The sequence below is a fragment of the Ovis aries genome, chromosome 2, assembly GCF_016772045.2.
Source record: "Ovis aries strain OAR_USU_Benz2616 breed Rambouillet chromosome 2, ARS-UI_Ramb_v3.0, whole genome shotgun sequence".
NCBI lineage: Eukaryota > Metazoa > Chordata > Mammalia > Artiodactyla > Bovidae > Ovis > Ovis aries.
Window position 1 is genome coordinate 69,213,312 of NC_056055.1, and position 18,924 is coordinate 69,232,235.

Sequence of the window (18,924 nt, forward strand, 5' to 3'; positions counted from 1 at the left end):
TTAGATTTTCTAAAGATTGTTTTTTTTTTTATTGGTCCTTTCATATCACCATCATATGAGTTTATTTCTTCACATGTAGATTTTGATTGACATAACTTAATCTGTTCTTAAAGAGATTTTTGAAAATCTTTATGTCTACATGTTTGTTTTATGACCCACAGAAAAAGTGGATATTTGTGGTGATAGAGCCGGCTGGCTTAAGATAAGTTACTCCCCTAAATAGTGTAATAAATACATAGGATTCACTCTCAGATCTATCACTGCCTCCTACCCCCTTGTATTATGCTGCTTCACGAGGGATAAAGGGGTTGTCCCAGGTGGTGCTAGTGGTAAAGAACCTGCCTGCCAATGCAGGAGCTGTAAGGAGCTTCTCCATCCCTTGGAGGAGGGCATGGCACCCCACTCCAGTATTCTTGCCTGGAGAATCCCATGGACAGAGGAGCCTGGCTGGCTGTAGTCCATAGGGTCACAAAGAGTTGGACACAACTGAAGCTGCGAAGCAAGCATGCACAGTGGAGTTTGAGCCTGCTGAAATTCTTAGAAAGGTTACAGTTGAAAGTGCTCCAGGCAGGACCAATTCCAGGAAAGAAACAGAATGATGTCATGTTGGACTTCCGTCATTTCTCCTTCAGTATCCTCACAATAAGTACGAATATTACCTGGGACTTTTTCTTACTTCTAGTAGCCTACCTACTCCACTCTTATCCATCCCTTTTTTGAGAAAAAAAAAAAAAAAAAAAACTTGATAAATAACATGGTAACATAGTATTGATTTTAAGTCTTAGTCTTCCGGAGTATTTGAATTTTAAAAGGACATCAGGGTTTCTTCTGAAGAAATGCATCTTTAATGGTAGAATTTCAAATATTTTGGTCCTTGGATGGCAGACATGTTTTAAAGACAGACTCTTGTCCCCTGATTTTTAAGTCACTCTTTTATACATAACCACCTTTTTTGTGTAAAGGGAGCCAAGCCTGACTCAAGCGTGTTGGTGATTGAGGTGCTTTAAATTTGGCTTTATCCCAAATACTATGTTTGTGCCCTTATTGTAATATCACACACTTCCATGTCATAAAATATTGTTATTTTATGTCTCAAACACAGACATTATAGTATATTTTTTTCTAGTTTTCAGTTGTTTATTTTGGAAGGTGCATGCCTACTCATGAACAGGATAATTTAGTAAACTTTTTGCCTAAAGTACACACCCCATAATGACTAACAGCCCAAGGAATTGTCCTGACCTCTGATAAAGACCCTCTGTGTTTAACCAATGAGGAATAATAATAACATCCACAGCACATTTTATCAGTAAATTAGATCTTTTGCAAAGCAGGATTTTCAAAAACCAAAATAGTTTAAATTGGTCTATATGAACGGTATAATTACACTACAGTTAATTTTTTCGTACTAGTTTGCCATCAGCCATTTATACTTCCATCAAGATTAAACCTGCTATACAGCTATGTTTTGTACTGTGTTCGTCTAAAAAGTACCCAAGTCAGAGATTTAAGAGAGAGTACTCAAAAATAACTTTGGAAAACAGCTCCTTTATAGACAGACAGACTAGGCATTTTCATCTCTTGTAGCTGTGTTTTCCTTACCAGAGGATCTAGTCTGATACAGGCCACAACACAGAAAGGAGAAGGCAATTTCACCTGCTTTCTTGTTGACATAGCCTGGGGGACAGTTATGTTTCCACTGGGGCTAAAAATGTGCTGTGCGGTCTTCATTGTAGGAAGAATTGAAGATGTGGCCTCACCATGTAATGGGCACGCGTCCAGGTCTGTGAGGTCATACTGGCAACTGTTGAGATTTACATGAAAAAGCAGTGATTGACACTCTTCCAAGGACTGGATTCGTAGACAGAGTCAGTTGAGACACCAGCGAAATTATAGTGTTAGGAAATTCATTGTGAAAAGTTGGATAAATGATCTGATTTCCACCAAGTCTCCCAACACAATCAGCCATTGACTGTGAGGCAGAGGTTGTCATGTGCCACTCGAAGCTCTCTTCTACAGCAGCATGAAGACAGAATTTGAGCCTCCTATTTAATGCCTGGATCCCAGGGACTGAGACAAGAAAACGTTTTCTCATTGAAAACGTTTTCTCATTGACAGAGAAAACGTTAATGTCTGTACTAGGGAAGAAAGGTCTTCACATCTTTCAGGAGTAATCACTTGATGCTGAGTTAGTTCTGGTTTATACTTCATTAATTTTGACTTTAAGTAGGCACTTAAACTCTTAGAGCTTAAAAGAAATGAAGATTCCAGGAGTTGTAAAACAAAAGAATTTTAGCTCTGAGAGAGCATTTTGAAGCCATTGCGCTCAACCCCCTCACTTAATAGATATGGAAACGAGGCCCCATGTGCGGCTTGCCTAAGGGACAGTGTGGTCTTAGAGACAAATTCTGTAGAATCCAAGAATGTGTTAACTGCAAGCTGTCCCCCAACGCTCTGGTTTTAGATTTGAGTCTGAACTGGACTGTGTTAGCCTTGCTGATGGATAGGTTTGCCTGCCGGTGGCCTTGGTCAGGCCCCACGGCATTTCTGTTAGATGTATCCGGAGCCCTTGATACTGCTGACCGGGAGGTATGGGAGCTTGCTGGGTTGACTGGTTCATTTTTTATTGTCTCCATCCTGCTTTCATGGAAAGTCACAGGAGGTGGAATTGGGTAATTACTTAACACTCTGAAAGCTCACCTGCACAGGTCAGCCGGGAAGTCCGCCCTCTTGTCTTGTGTCCATTTGTGGTTGGTGAGGCCTGTGGGATGGGTCCACTTTGATGCCCACCCCCCATTTCCTCCACCAGACGTGGCCTCTGCAGAACACGTCATCATTATATTAGATGAAGGAAAGCATCACTTCTGCTTTAGGGGGGGGCTCCTGTGCCCCTCTACTCTCTTCTTCTCAGGCCCATGTAACTGGAAAAAATCAGACCCCTTTTTGTGGGACACGACTGAACTTTTTTGATACCACATTTTTTTTTGCTGCCTCGGTATCTGATTGCCCTCACATTCCCAGATCCTATGGTTCCATATCCGACTCTCCTGCCAGGGGCTCGGGACTCTGGGTAGGGGTCAGCATCTCCTCCACAGCCCCTGGCAGCCTCCCTGCTCACCCCTCCTATGTGCTCTGCTGTTTTGGGGCTCAGAACGTTCTTCAACAGGGGGTCAGTTCTGAAGAGAATATAGGGTTCTGCCCAGTGACACCCATTATACTGTCTGAAGTACCTGGAATCTGATAGGCAGCAGATGGATACCTTTCTCCAATCATTGACTTCACCGAGTCACATGTTGGATCCCTGAAGCCTCTTTTGGTGGAATGTAGATTTGAAAGATGTGGGCACCAGGATCCACTAGGTAGCTGCTTTTCTGGGTTCATTTGCAAAAGGCAGATGTGCAACTCAGGTGATGCTTGGGGTTTAAAGCTGTCTTTTTCAGCGAAATCTTGGCTTTCTGGAGGGGAGCTTGGGCAGCAGCTTTGTGAATGCGAAGAGGAGAGCTCCTGGCTCTCTGGGTCATGTCAGCAGAGTGGGCTGCGTGAAAAATCAAACCAGCAAACCTGTCAGACTGTGGCCTCGTGGTGGACAGACCCAGGTTCAAGTCCTGAGTGCAGAATCTGGCCCTGACTCTCAGCACTTGTGTGACCTTGGATGTTAATCACCCTTTCTGAGCCTCAGTGTTTATAATCTGTCAAATGAGGATGTTAATACCACCTCCCCAAAGGGTTTTTTTGAAGATGGTAAGTAAAGCACAGTGCCTGCAACGTGATAGGGGGCTCAGTGAATGATGGCGATGATTATTAATAATTATGCTAATAAATAATGTGGGCTGAACCTCATCTCACCTAAGTCAGCACTTAGCAGCTCCTGCCTGGGGCTGGTAGTCCAGCCTTCCTCCGGAGTCCTGTTTCATCGCCCCAGCATCCGCCAGCCTGTGCTCATTAGAGAAAGCAGTTCACTCCTACAGTGAAAGCAAAGAGCCATGCTCCCAGCAGTGGCCTCTGTTTTCTTTGATTTCCTTTTATCTTTGCTTTTTGTCTTTTCATATCACTTTTTATTATTATAAAAACAATCTGTGTTTATTAAAGCAAATTAGAGCCTGTGGCAGCTGATAATTTTTGCTTTTTCACAGAAGGTTCTAAGGACTTTTTAAATAAATGGATGACCTTGGTTTAGCATTATAAAAAATTTCTCCCTTAACTACCAAACTAACTCATTAGCTAATGCTAATATTTGTATATTTTTCTTTCCTTTCAGTTTTATCTGGTTCAGTGTTACAACTAGCATTATTTCCTAATGAAAATAATTAAAAGTTCATTTTATCCTCTCCTCCAACATGAACAATTCTGGAGCCTCATTGAAGCACTAGAAAACGAGACTTACTGTTAGCCAAAAATAATCGTCTTGTAAAGTCAGTTCTTTAAATACCAGTTATTTTCTGGTTAGCCACAGGATTCCATTCTAATTAAGTTCCTGGAGACCAAGTGAAGGGGAAGCTGATTATTAGCTTGAGATTCTCTTATGGGTAGATGCTTTGAAAGGCTGTGAGTTCATTATAGGGTGGGGACTCAGACCAATGTGGGTCCAGAACCTTACTCAGCAAGAATACGTCTTTTCTGTAAATTGTGGAAGCCTGACATAGGAAAAGTAAAATTGTGGAATTCTCCCACATAATGGTAGTACCTTTTGTATGCTGAGCGGTATAGGCAACACTTTAGAAATTTGCTCTGCCCCAAAAGGTGACATCTCTGCAGTGTCTAGAAGCCACCTCCTTGAAATGAGAATACCAACAGGAGCTGGGGCCTGAAGTCTGAGTTCAGCTCTTGGGTGAATTAGTTTAGCCATTTGCCTTTCATCAAGAGCCCCAAGGAGTAAATTGAGAGAATAGAATTGTGTCTGGAGGGGGTTGGGGGAGGTGTTGGGTGTCAGTCGGCCAAGGAGAGACCAGGGGGAGAGGGTCAGGGAGCACCGGATACCTAAGAACAGAAAATAAAAAGTGCTCAGAGGTGAGGGAGGCACAAAGGATCAGGGGAAAACATAATTGAGAGAAAATTTACCTTCGTCCTGATTTTGCTTCACATGGTCCCTGCAGTACCTGTGAAGCACTTACTGATTAACTGCTCCCTTATGGAAAGGGACAACAGGCAGAGAAAGGAATAGTGTCGATTGAATATATTTTAGTTTTAATTACTACAGCCTTTAATGTTAATTAATGTCCAGAATTGAGGCTCAGAGTGTTATATTATTACCCATAGGCACATGACTAGTAAGTGACCCAGCAGAACCTGGTCCCAAGTGTCTCTGATTACAGGTGTCCCTGTTTTTTTCTTATGAGAACAGAGACTTGTTTTATTCATGGCTATAGCACAGAGCAGATGCTCAGTAAATATTCCATGAATTAAATAACCGGTTAGCACCACACTGCCTTTAAAATGCTTAAGAAGAGTGTTAGCTAGTTCTGGAGGTAGATGAAAACATAAAGAGGACCAGCAGTAGCCACTGTGTTCCTGAGTACTCAGCTCCCTGAGAGCTTTCTTCCTATACCTTGAATATGAAATAAAGCGTGTTCTGAAATTTATGCTTTAAAAATTATGGTGTAATCAAAAGGCTAGGCAGCACATAAACTTGACAGTTTGCATAATTTAAATAATGTTTCTGATCCCCAGGAAGCTTGCAGATAACTGTGGAAGGTATTTCCACATGTAAATTGGTCAGTTTCGTGATGAGCTGGTACCTTGAAGCTTGCACCTTGAAGCTGGTACCTTGAGCTTGAAGGAGCTGAGGTCACCATTTGTTATTTGATTGCTTTTTGCTCTAAGCTTTGAGGGCAGCCAATAATGCACTGAGTGCTGGACTTCCGCTCTTGTTTTCAAATTAAAGATTTAATTACAGTCTCCACTGAAGATGAACCAAGTGTGAAAATACCTGATCTACTGGAATGTGGGATCGAGGAGGAGTGTGTGGGTTGGAGTGAGTGCCCAGGCACTTAAATACTTCAACAGTAGCATTAAGGGTGAAATCAATTATTTTGTGGCCAAATGCTGGCCTGTTGGTTAGTCAGAGTCAGTGAAATTTATATTCTTCCTTATCATTTTTTAAAGCTGAAAGGTTTTTTTTTTTCTTAGTAGTTACTCTGATAGACTGCAGGCTTAAATCTCCAAGACTTTGAAAGTTTGAAAGATATACATCTTTGAAATTTGTGGAGACTTGGCTTTGTAGATCAGTACATGGTCATTTTGTATTAATGTTGCAGGTATGCTTGGGAAGAATGTGGATTGGCTTACTGTTGGAGCCAGAGTTCTGCATCAGTTTGTTGAGTCAAGCTTTTTTATTGTGTTCTCACGTCTTCAGTCATCAATCACTCAACAATAATGAAAGCAATCTATGCAAAATCTATCCAGTGGCACCATATTATGTATTTTTAAGGTAGTAGTTTTTATAAGCTTCTTTTGTTATGGAGGAAATAAAATGTCTATATACCTTTCAGTCTTCCAGCTTCTGTCCTTAGTGTCCAGAGTGAAATTACATCCGTCCAAGGACTGGCTTTAGGAGTAGATTCACAATGTCACATTAACTCACCATCACTGAGAAACGATCTGTTTTGCATAAATGAACTTTCCAAACAACTGATAACTTCTCCTGTGATTGCCAAAGTTCTCTGCCTCTCAACCTTTGATGACAGGGACTTTTACCAAATAAATTCTCTTCTTTCTCACCTTCAGGATGCTGAATCTTTCATGAGGGGTCAGGTTCATTGCCACAGAGCTCTATTGTTGTTACTCCCAGCTCTCCTGCTTCCGCACCTGCTTTTGAGTTTCTCTCACGTCTTCCTTGATGTGGGCTGGCACCTGTCACTTCTCTCTTCTCACTGTAGCTGCCTCCCCACAGTTCTTTCCATGCAGACTCATCTGGCATGCTGGCTATGACGGTTCGGGTCTAGGAAACAGATGAGCTGACTTTGGCCAGTGAGACTTTCATTCCTCAGCACTGTTAAGTACTGATCTGGGGTAAAGCTTTTTACCTGGTGACTATCAAAGGGCTTTGACCACAAATATGATGTGGATCCTTCCCTGTTCTTTTGGGGGAGTTAGGTCAGTGGTGGGAAAGTGATAGGAAGGTGAAAGCGATGGACACAAATGAGGTCCAGACAGCACATGCTGGGTGTTAGGGGAGGGAGTTGTTTCTGTGCAGAGAGATCGGGGAAGATTGGCTTTTGACCTGTGGAGACTGGGGAGGTGGTGGGGGCCATGTGAGCTCAGTATCTGAGGTGGGGAACCCAGCTCTGCAAGGATTGAGAGCAGGGCCGACTCTGAAACATGGCTTACCTGCAGGGAGAAGTGAGAAATCAGATTGCTCCCCAAATGCCAGGCCAGTGAGTTTGGAGTTTTTCAGAAGCTTCCCAGTGTGTTTATCTAGGAAAAAACATCTGGTAAGAGACATGCTTCTGAAAGAATAAGAAACTGGCCATCCCAGGTAGATTAAAATGAAGTAGAGAAGAGTGGACAGGGCAAAGAGATGCCTGCAGGTGAGGGTGACTGGAACGGAGGGAGATGGCGGGAGGGCTCCGTGCAGTTCAGGACAGCGGGGCCGAGCAGTGGCTTAGGTGGATGGGGGTGGTTCTGAGATAGGACCTGACCTGCAAGTGATGTGTGCCGGCTCAGGACCCAACAGAGGATAAGATGGTGGCTTCAGTGGCTTCAGTTCTAAACAGGTGAGTTTACATGGCAGGAAGCTAATCCAGGCAGAGATGTTCAGACAATATTTTTAATACAGAAGTAGTTCTGAGTGAGAAATATGGGCAAGAGATAGGAAGTGTGAAGTCATTTGCAAGGAAGGGATATTTAAAGCTTGTGTGGATAAGAGGACCAAGTGGAGTAGTTTGGAGAGTCTGTATGTAGGGTTGGGCTTGGAGAGGAGGATGCTCAGTGGGGAGAAAGCCTGGAGGAGAGCTGAGGTGGGTGGCAGGGAGAGGACATGTCAGCTGTCAGTGCTCCTGGGCCAAGAGGGAAACCAGCCATTGGCTTTGGGGACCAGCGGGCTATGGGGGACCTTGAGAAAGTGTTTCTGGGGATGAAGCAGCCACCAGTTTGCTAGGCATAACCCAGTGAATAGTGGGCAGTGATCATAAACAAAGACTGGGTGGTAGGTCAGGATTGGAAAGAGAGGAAGAAACAGAGTAAAGGATTAATTAATATAAAAGGATAAAAAAATAAAATCCTATACTTTACACCCATTCAGATGACTATTATTTTAGAAAGAAAGAAAATATCAAAATGTTGTTGAAGATGTGGAGAATTGGAACCCTTGTATACATTGCTAGATGGGGCCCCTGCTGTGGATAGCTGTCTGGTGGTTCCTCAAAAACTTAAAAACAGAATTAACATGTGGTCCAGCCATTCCAGTTCTGGGTATATATACAAACAAAGTGAAGAGAGGGACTTGAGCGGATATTTGAACATCAGTTTCCCAGGTGGCACAATGATGATAAATCCACCTGCCAATGCAGGAGACACGGGTTCCGTCCCTGGGTTGGGAAGATTTCCTGGTAACCCACTCCAGTGTTCTTGCCAGGAAAATCCCGTGGACAGGAACCTGGTGGGCTACAGCCTGTAGGATTGCAGAGTCAGACACGACTGAGCACACACACAGTGCTCATACCAGTGTTATCCACGAGCCAGAAGGCAGACGCAGTCCAGTATCCCTGAGAAATGCTCAGGGAAACACAGTATGGTTGCTCATCCCGTTCGTGTACATGGGCTGCAATGTTATTCAGCCAGTAGAAGGAGAGAAATAGTGCCCCATGCTACACCATGGATGAACCTTGGAGACATTATGTTCCGTTTAATAAGCTAGGAACAAAAAGACAAACACTGTGATTGCACTTAGATATCTAGAATAGTCAGATAGAGAGCTGGAAGATATCAGGTGGACCAGGGACTGGGCAGAAGCACTGTGGAACTTTTGTGTAATGATTACCGGGTTTCAGTTTGGAAAGGTGACAGAGTTCTGGAGGTGGCAGGGCGATGCTGGTTGTACAACAGTGTGAATACAGTTAATACCACTGAACTGTACACTTAAAAGTGGTTAAAATGGTAGAGTTTTATGGTTTGTGTATTTTAGCACAATAAAAATACTTTTCATAAACAGAAAACAAAATCCTGAAAGAAGACCAGTTTTTTGGCCAGTGAGAGGGAGAATTAAATAAAAGTTGTCTTACACTTTGGTTAGTACCTGCCGGCCTTTAGTTCCTTCGCTTGGTTCAGAGTTGAGCTTGGTTGACCAGGGCCAGCAGGCCACAAGTGAAGCTTCTCCCCCAACAGAGATCGTGGGTTAGTCTGAGAAGTCCCTGAAAAAAAGGCAATAGTCAAGTTTGGCTTCAGAAAGGATGTGGTTAGGGGGAAAAGGAAAATCTTTTCTTTGAAAGCAAAGTAAAATACTTCTCAAAATGTGAGTTCTTCTCTCCTGAAACAAAAATATCATAAAGCACCGGAGAAGGGAAGGTGCAGTCACATTCCCTGAATGCTTTGTATCACTCACACATCAAACCTCTTGAGGAGGTGAAGTCATTTCTTGGTCTAATTGACAGGCATTTAAAACGAACAGGAAAGTGTTTCAAGAAGGACATACATGAACTTGTTTTAAAGCAACTGCAGTCTTATGCAAAGTCTGTCAATACTCTCGAGGAGAAGCATAGCTTGTACTATTAATATTTTCTTATTTCTCTTCACCCTTAGCACAAACCTTTCTGAAAGAGTGTTTTCTTCAGCCTGTAATCTGAACTACCTTATCCATCCATGGTGGCTGTGTTTTATTTAGGAGGTAAAATAACCTGTGTGACTGAGTAGGCATGTGTCCTCCTGTCTGGAAATGCCTGGAATTTTCTATCCTGATTGATTTCATCTGGTGTATGTTTTAAGTGCGTCCTTATGTTTGCTTCCTCCTTCTGTATCAGAGAAAAGTATTAATTACTCATCTTAAATTTCCTATAATGCTATAGTTAGAAAGAGGAAGGAAAAGCTGGCGTAGTGTTAATAGCCAATGCTGATGAAGTTTTGCATTTGTTGTTGTTTTTAAGAAGGTATTTACTGGACATTGTCTTCTATCCTGCTACTAGCCTGTCATTTGGAAAAGAGTATTTTCAGATTATAAGCTGCAGAGTTCTACTTGAGAAATGGCTCATGAACTTTCTCCTCTATTCATTTAATCACAAAGTATCCAGATATTTTAAAATGAAAGTGTTCCTAAAAGCCATACAACCAAACCTTGCATGTTTTGTAACAACATGCTTTATCGAAGACCCTGTGATCCCACAGGGAAAGGCTGACCCCAGGCTGGTGGACTAGCCGGAAACCCGTCTCATCTTCTGCCTGGCTCTCCTGGCTGTGGTGTTGACTCCAAAACTTCATCCTGTTTCTTAGTCTTAACAGGAGTTCCGTCAAGGTTGAGTTTTCTATCATCTATTACCTTTTAAGGTTGAAAACACCTGAGATTCTTTCTTGTCAGTGTGAAGGAAGCTCTCAGCAAAGCTACTTTAGAAATGTCTCTTGTTACAAAATATCTGGACAGAGCCGACCTCGTTTCTAGGCTGGCAAATGCCGCAGCCTCCTTTGTGGGTTTGATGCCCTTTGTATCAGAGTGAACAGCTTTCCCAGAATCAAATGGGAAATCTCCAGAGATGACTTGTGGAGGCTTTTTTAGTCTGGTCTGCCTTGGTTCCTGAGAAGATCACACACATATTTAAACTCTGTTTTCAAATGCAGTTGCTCGAATGAACCCCAGTCGTGGCCCCCGTCTTCTGTGGACTAGGCATTTCTGAGCCCCCAAGGATCAGGTCCTGGCTTACCGAGAGCCAGGTTCTTGGCTGAGATCACGCCTCAGGGTGTTTGGTGCAGCTTTTCTCTACCTCGGTGCCTAGAGTCTTTCCAGCAAATACAGCCTTTGTCCTGTAAAATCTTCAAAACTGTTTTTAGACTTGAGGCACTCTCTGCCAGTGTGGGTTGTTGGCACTGTTTTATGGTGGCAGCATGCCTTGTGAAGACCAAATTCCATGGTCTTTCTCACTCACTCATCCATCGTTACACACCTCCTGGGTGCACTGCTCTGGGCTAAGTAGTACACTGTACTTGTTCTTGGCTGAATTTCAGTTTAGCAGGTTTCAGGGTTTTGCCTCATAGACTTTTCCCTTGCCTTGAGGTGGTTCCCCTGGCTGCTGCCCCTGCTCTTGGTTCAGTCAAGTCTCCTTCCCTGTTGGCCCAGCCTCAGGAAATGTGTACCTGAAGTCCCCGGAAAACACAAAATAACAGGCTCAGGTTTCAGTTGGAATTCATCTCACTTTCAGCCTTCTGGTGTGCAAAGAAGGATGAATGAATAAGTACTTCATTTTACTTAATAAAGTAAAAGTCATCCTTCTCTGAACATTGAAACTGCAACTTGTCTGAAAACATTTAGGGAGGTTTGAGTTATGTTAACACTATTTCTTTCTTTTTTCTTTCCCACCCGATGTTTAATAAAAATCTTACTAATTTCCTGGTCCTGTCTTAGGCAGTGGAGGATGGAGACTGAATCATACTCCTTTAGGGAAGTACACAGACTGATGCCAGAGCAAGGAGCCTTCACATTTACAAATGATTTTGTCATTTATCATCTCTTTGATCCTCAAAGCAACTTTCTGAGATACACTGTTACCCTCCTTTTACAATGAAAAATTGAGGCTCAGCAATGTTTACTGAGGTGCTATCTCTGATGGCAGAGCTCGTGGTCTTTCCATGCTGGTTCTCAGGGGGCCACCGTTGGGAGCTGGGCTGAGCCCAGCCTAACAGATCCTCTGGAATGAATAGGACTGGGCCCGGGAGCAGGACCCCCTCAGCCTTCCTGCCCTTTTCAGTGTACGTCTGTGCCAGGGAAATAGTCTGCTTCCTCAGAGAGGAGAAGCTGGACCGGAACTGACAAGCTCTCAAGGAAGACTGAGCAGGGCGGGTGGGTGTAGAAGGGTCAGCCGAGGGGAGGATAAGGGCGGAGCAGTGATACCAGGAATAGGGCTTAATTTGGCCTGCAGCCAGTGCTGAGGTGCTGCCGTCTGCGGGCCACATGTGTGGATGGCTAAATGGTACAGCTGTGCAGAGTGGTGACGTGGGCCTCATGGAGCCCCAGCGTTGTTTGGTGTAGAACCATCCTAAGTGTTTAGTCTGTCCCCATTTTACAAATGAGACAGAGGCACAGAGAGGGTAAGGCGCTTGGCCCAGGTTTTCAGTTAGTAAGTGATGGTCCTTCTCCCAAGCCGGCACACGTCCCCCGGCCCTGCTGTACTGCCTGTGACTGAGGGTAAGCTCTTGGTCCCTGGCAGGCCTTGTCCGGTCAGGGCTCCAGGTTCCCAGCAGTTGTCGATGAGGGGCAGTGAGAACTCTACTTCTTCTGGGGCACTGATGGCTGTGCCTAGTACTTTCCAGGGTTTTCATCTTTTAGGACAAATGTAAGCTCAGAAAGAAGACTTTCTGCTTCAAATACTGCTGTCTGAAGGGATGGTTCACTTGATGAATAAATAACGACACTGTTTTGGTATGGTTTAGCATGTCCACAGGCATTCTGCTGCTTGATTTTAATTTGACACCAGCTGTCTTCTTACCCCTGCTCTAAGAATGAAAAAGGCAGAACTTACGTCATGAGGGACCTGTTGGATAAAGGAGGACCAGGCTGTGTGTCTCCTGGATTTGGCTCCGGCTTTCATGTAGGCCCCAAATGAAGCAGCTGTGTATCCCTGGTTCCTGGCTCTCTCAAGGGACCTCTCTTAAGAGCTCTCTCTTAAGTGTGGCCTGGAGGAAATAGACCTTGTACTAAATCCTGATTGGATTGTGGCTCCTTCAAAAGCAAGAGTCATCTAGTGTGGAGAGACTGAGACTGCAGACGAAGGAAGTAAGGAAACCCCCGTGCGCTCAGTCATTATCACAGTGGCCTGCCGTTAGCCTCATCTTGGAGATGGGGAAACTGAAGTTTCATCAAAGTTGGGTTTATTTCAGTGATGAGGAAAAGAGAGCAAAATTAGCCTGTGTGAGGAGTTACCTTAGAATGTTGTCATGAAGGGCAAGAAGAAGCCATACTATGTTTAGGTTTTGAAACTGAGCATATTTTGGTTAAAACGCAGTGAATTAGAGCATCTTTGAATCTTTGGACCATTTGTGTCACCCAGGTACTTTCTCCCTGGATGAGACATGTCCGCTGCGCCAGCCATAATGAGTTAACCTCTCACAGGAAGAAATGTCAGTGAGAGAAGAGTCTCCACGATTCACGGGGCCACTTTTGGGGTGAGGGAGCAGCCAGGAGCGTCACCACAGCCATGGGCAAGAGGTTTCTGGGGAGGTGACGACTGAGGAGGTGCTTAGAGGGTGAGTCCCTCTCAGGCAGGGCCACTGGCACAGACATGTCGCTTGTTTACGGGCTTGGTTTCAGACTCAAGTAGGTTTGGTGACCCCTCTGTGAAATAAACTGGGGAGTGTGGGGTCCTGGCAGCTGCCACACTGGTCCAGGGGGATCTTGCAAAGGAGCCCAGCAGTGGGGGCAGGGGAGAAATGCCTGGGCCGGAGACTGTTCTGCCTGGTCCCAGGTGAGCTGGATGGCTGAAACACATCCCTTCTCTTCTCCTTTTTTTTGTCTGTAAGGTAGCATACAAAAAGGGAACAGAGAGGGGTGTGGTTCAGCCATCCAGCTCACCTGGAACCCAGGCAGAACTGTCTCTGGCCCAGGCCTTCCTCCCCTGCCCCCACTGCAGATGGGCTGCCCTCCTTTGCCAGATCCCCCTGGACCAGAGATGTGGGAGACCTGAGTTCGATCCCTGGGTTGGGAAGATTCCCCGGAGAAGGGAAAGGCTACCCACTCCAGTATTCTGGCCTGGAGAATTCATGGACTGTATAGTCCATGGGGTTGCAAAGAGTCGGATACGACTGAGCAACTTTCACTTACAGACAGAATCAGAGCATTTCAGCTGAACTCTGTAGCTGGTAAGGGGCTGTGTTGATAATAGTTAAATATGTGCTTTCTGTTATCAGTTCCCTTATTTGTAAAGATGGCTTTCTCAAGAGCTTGCCAGGGCAGTGTGGTAGGTAGCAGGACCCAGGAGAAGCAGCGGCCATGCACCTCGGTCACTCACCAGAGCTTCCTTTATGATGCTTGATTTCTCTCTGCAGTGTGCACAGTGGCCAGCTGGCCCCTCTCGACACTGCTAGATTTTAACGGACAGTTACGATGATGTTTTCAGAGAAAGGGTCATCTTAAAAACACCCTCTCTATAGCCACTCACTACTCTTTGATTACACACAGTTAGGGGGGAAAAAAAAACACATTTAATTGTTTCTACAATTATGATTTTTTTTAGTAAGTTTATAGTAAATGGGGGAGATTAATAAAGGGCTATTTTATTCTCAGCTTGTGGTTTCTAATTACATCAGTTACAGCTTAGCCTTCCTCTTCACTAGCGTGCAGGCATGGACTGGAAAAGAATGAGCTAATCCTTGATAGATCAGGTGGAATAAAGATCTCTATTCATATCTTTACCTTTTATCCCTTGTTCTGAGTGCCAAGAATTAATGCTGTTTGAAAGTACAAGCTGAACCTGCCAAGCTTTGGACAGCTAAGATAATCCTAATTATTTTAAATGTTAGTGAGAAGGGCAGCAGTTCTACTCTGGAATAGAGTCCTCTTGTGAAACATGAAATGTCTGCTAAGTGGTATTGATTGGACATGATTTTATTTCCAAACACCATGGTTATCATGAAGTGGAAGAATTCGTTGTTGAAGACATTTTCATCAGCTTTTCATCAGCCTCTTAGGCCTGCAAACTTGAGGAAACCAAAGAGGCCAGCACTTTTGTTTTTTTTCTGTCAGCATCTAGGTGAAGAGTTGCTAATAGTTGAAGAATACCACTTGCATTTTTATTTTTAAAATGGTTTCTTACTGGGAGCTTACTAGTATTTAGCATATAGAGAAAGAACAGTTTTTTTTCTCAAGCATTAATATCCTATTTTTTCACCTTGATGGAAGAGAATTATTCATTCCAGTCCACTGACTCCCAGCAGATCATTCAAGTTAAAAGTCAAGGGTCTTTGCAATGTCAAAAGATTTAGCAGTTAGACTCGGTTTTGTTATAGAGAGGTGGGTTTGGGGGGATAGTCTATAATATGTTCCAAGAAGAATATCTGTGATTAGATGACATCACGGAAATCATCTGTTTCTTTCCCCCTCAGAATTGATGCAAGTGATTATGTGTAAGGTTTGTTTTGAAGTAATAAAGAAAGACCGTTTAGCTTCTGTAGATGAATAGGCTACTTGAGAGAAAACAGATACTAGGCTTGCTAGTTCAAAGCAGGGTCAGCCTCAGAGGTTTACCCACCTTTCATTGTAACATGAAAAAAAGATCAGATGGGCACTTTGCCCGTTTCCTTACTTTTCAGTCTCCACTTTGGCCTCCAGAAGTCATTTCTTCCATTTCTGTAAATGCTGGGAGCCCACTGATGATTACAGAGTAGCGCAGTCCTGATTTGTCTATTGCTTGAGAGAGCTTCCTGTTCCCATCCCCACCCCCACCACCAGAGCAAAGCACTCCCATCTTCACTCATGCAAATAGTGGTGTGTTGAGCATCTCCAGCAAATTATTCTTTCTTTGGGTTTATTCCCCAGAGTGGAATTACCAGGTCAGAGGGTATGAACAGTTTTATGGTTCTTATTACATGTCACTAGATTGCTGTCCAGAAAGATTGAACCAATTTCTAGTGCTACCAACCGAATATCTTTCCCCACAGTCACATAGACACTAGGCATTAGCATTTTTACAAAATAATATTGAGGAACCTTTTAAATTGAAATTAGCTGCCTTTAGGGCTCATTAGAGTCAACACACACAAAAAGAGAATTTTGGCTTTTAAATTTTTAATTGGTATAAAGTGATTTAAAATGATCAATTGTTCTTTGCCCCTGTGAAGTTTAATGAAGCGGCATTTAAATGAAGAGGGTACCTGAGGGACTATATTTAAGGGTAATAGTAAAATAAATTTTGGAAATTAGTCACTAAGGTAAATAATTAATAAATCTTTGATGCACTTGGAACTACTTTTATGAGGTGCTATACAAAATGAGTTAAACAGATACTATCCTTAACTTCAACATTGAAAGACAGTGCTAAGCCTTTCAACAAGAGTAAAATGAACATGGATTTAAAGTTTGAGAGGAGAAAAGTTTTAAAAATAAAGACATTTCCCAAAACAGGTTGAGTTCATTTATTCGCATCTTCTCTGGAGTGCAGCCGTGCAGTAAGTAGGCTTGGAGCCTCCCTGGTCTATACAGGAGACACACTCTGCACATGTTCACAGCCCCAGGTCAGAGGAATACTTTCCAAGAAAATATCCACAAGGCAAGTGAGAGTGAAAGGGGGCTATCCCCAGATCCCTTTCTTTTGCAGAATTCCCACCCTTCCCTTTTCCAGTCCCAAGTCAGCTGAATGGGGGCGTCAGGGTGTGGGAGGCTAGGTGAGCTGTTGTTACCTGTAGGGGAAGGCAATCTCAGGGCTCAGAACTTGTCTGGAGAATGCTCACCTGTTCCTTTATAGCCTCTGAATCAAGTTGACAAGGGTCAGTTGTTTTGCCTCCTCAAATTCACACAGACATTAGGAAGTTTCAGTGGCCACTGACTAAATATGGCACCCAAGGGTGGGCTAGTGCGTGGGTGAGAACAAGCTGACCAGCGTGACTGGTCACAAGCTGACCAGGTGGGGCTGACCAGGGTTGCACTGCCCATGGCAGCTTCCACAGGGTCCCCTTCATAACATGGCAGACTAGTTCTCTCAGTGGGTGGTTTAAGGGTTAAGTTTACATACTCATTGAAGTAGGTGACACACAAGAAGTAGTCAGAGAACATTCATTCCCTTCCCTATTGCATATACAGAGGACCTTCTGTTACTGGCTTGAGGTGAGGATGGGGGTGGGCAGGTTAACTCACAGACTCTGCTTGACCCTTAGCTGGCTCTCCAGGGCTGGGTGTAGTGACAGGATGTCGGAGCAAAGTCTGCTGTCTGTGGATACAGCATCCTTGGGCATGTAAAACAATTCAGAGATTATCCTGGATTTGCATGGAAATTTAAATCCATATAACAGTTCAAATTTAGTAAGAAGCCTTTATGAATAGCAAAACAAGAAAGGAAAAGAAAGCTTCAGGTTTCTTAAGTTCCAAGTTCTTTTGGTTGCTATTATGTATTTATATATGCATGTGGACAGTTTTGTGGACATCTGTAAAGTACTCCTTAAAAAAAAAAACCTTACAGATTAGTACCCTTGCTTTTTATTTAATTTACTAAATCTAAACAAATACTCTCATTATCAAAAGTAAATTGCTTGTCAGGAAGTTAACCTACTTTGTTTTTCAAATTTATTAACTCACTAAGTTTTCAGATCATTCCTTATGTAACTGGATATTGACGTAGCTATTCCAACTATCCATCTGTCTGTCTGTCCATATGTCACATTAGAAGAATGGGACTTTCTGAAATAATTTGGTCCAGTGGAGTGGTTAAAGATCTGCTTCTTAAATCCCAGCTCTGTTCTTTTATTTCTGTGTGGTTCCACTAGCTGCAGCAAAACCTTCTCCAAACCCATAACAAGCATAAATAGTGTTCTCTTGTAAAAAGGTCTCTTTTCAGCATGGTAATATACCTTATTAAATTCCAAACATAATAAGTATTGATGGCAAACACATCAGGACCCAGTACAGCTTCTACTATGATTTAGTTCTCTACAAATGACTTCAGCACTCAGCTCCCAATGCATTTTGCTAATTACATCATAGATTTCCCTATTGATGAACACAAGCTGAATTAACACAGGAGCACTAATGTACCCTTTCACCATTATTGTTGTACAAGAAGCCGTGGCAGATGCTGGCAGTTAGTTACACAAACATTAGTATTAACGATTGGCCATTTGGAATTGGTGACAAACTACTGCCCGGCAGAATCCTGAGGCTGAAACCAATCAGGAAGTTAATGAGGAGAGAAATTACCACTGCAGCTTCCCCTTAATTACATTCACACTAGGCAGGAAGGGAGTTCTGGGGGTGGATCTAAGCTCAGATAAGGTTAAGAAGGTCAGAGACCCTTTTGCTTAAATTTTGTATCTACTGTGACTTGTAAGGTTGCAAAAATTGTTCAACACATTATTACTTTTGCATCCTTCATATTTAATGTCGGTTTCCTTGTGGGGCTATATTTTCTATAGGTTTGCTGTTAAAATCTTTACCTGACTACTGTTTTAGTGTTATATAATTCAATTTCTTTCACTTTTTATGTTGTAAAAAAGTTTCCTTCCCATTTACTGTTATTTATTTTTTAAAAGTTATGTATGCTGACCCTCCCTGGAGTGCTTATTTCCCCCCATCCAAGAGAAATAATAGGAAAGTTCTCATAGCTGTCTCTTTCACTTGCTATATATTGAGAAACTAGGGTTACCTATCAAATGGTGGAGTATGTGGGTGGGGTCTTGCTTGGGGAGATTTTGATCAATCGGATCATTTGACAAGGCTCCAGTTCCATTAGCATCCTTTAGGTAAAGGGAAGGGGCTCTGTGTAGGGTGGAAACAGTGTCCCTAAAGAGGGGTGAGCAGCCCGTTTCATTTTAATGAACATAAAATTTAATCTCTGCCGTCCAACTTAACCTCTAGAGTTGCATAGATAATACTGCAGAAGTACTATTTTTTATTCTAAAGAAGCGTTAGAGATTTTAATGAGTGTCTGTATAAACACTTCCAACTCAGAAATTGCAGAGTGCCTTTCTCTTTGTTGGAACCTAATTGCCTACTGGTTGTAGAGACTAGCCACTTCTAATGTGCTCTTCTCCCTCTCTCTCTCTCTCTCTCTCTCTCTCCCCCCATTTCCCAGTATTCTCGCCACC

The 18,924-nt window shown here is 43.2% G+C and overlaps 1 protein-coding gene across 2 annotated transcripts in view; it reads left to right on the forward strand.

The window, feature by feature from the left end:
- Nucleotides 1-18,924, forward strand: part of DMRT1 (doublesex and mab-3 related transcription factor 1) — a 92,266-nt gene that overhangs the window by 72,231 nt on the left and 1,111 nt on the right. For both annotated transcript variants that reach the window (XM_027963916.3, XM_004004342.6), the window contains exon 5: nt 18,912-18,924. This exon is cut by the window's right edge and continues 1,111 nt beyond it. In XM_027963916.3, the coding sequence (XP_027819717.1) occupies nt 18,912-18,924 (13 nt within the window). The remainder of the gene's footprint in view (nt 1-18,911) is intronic.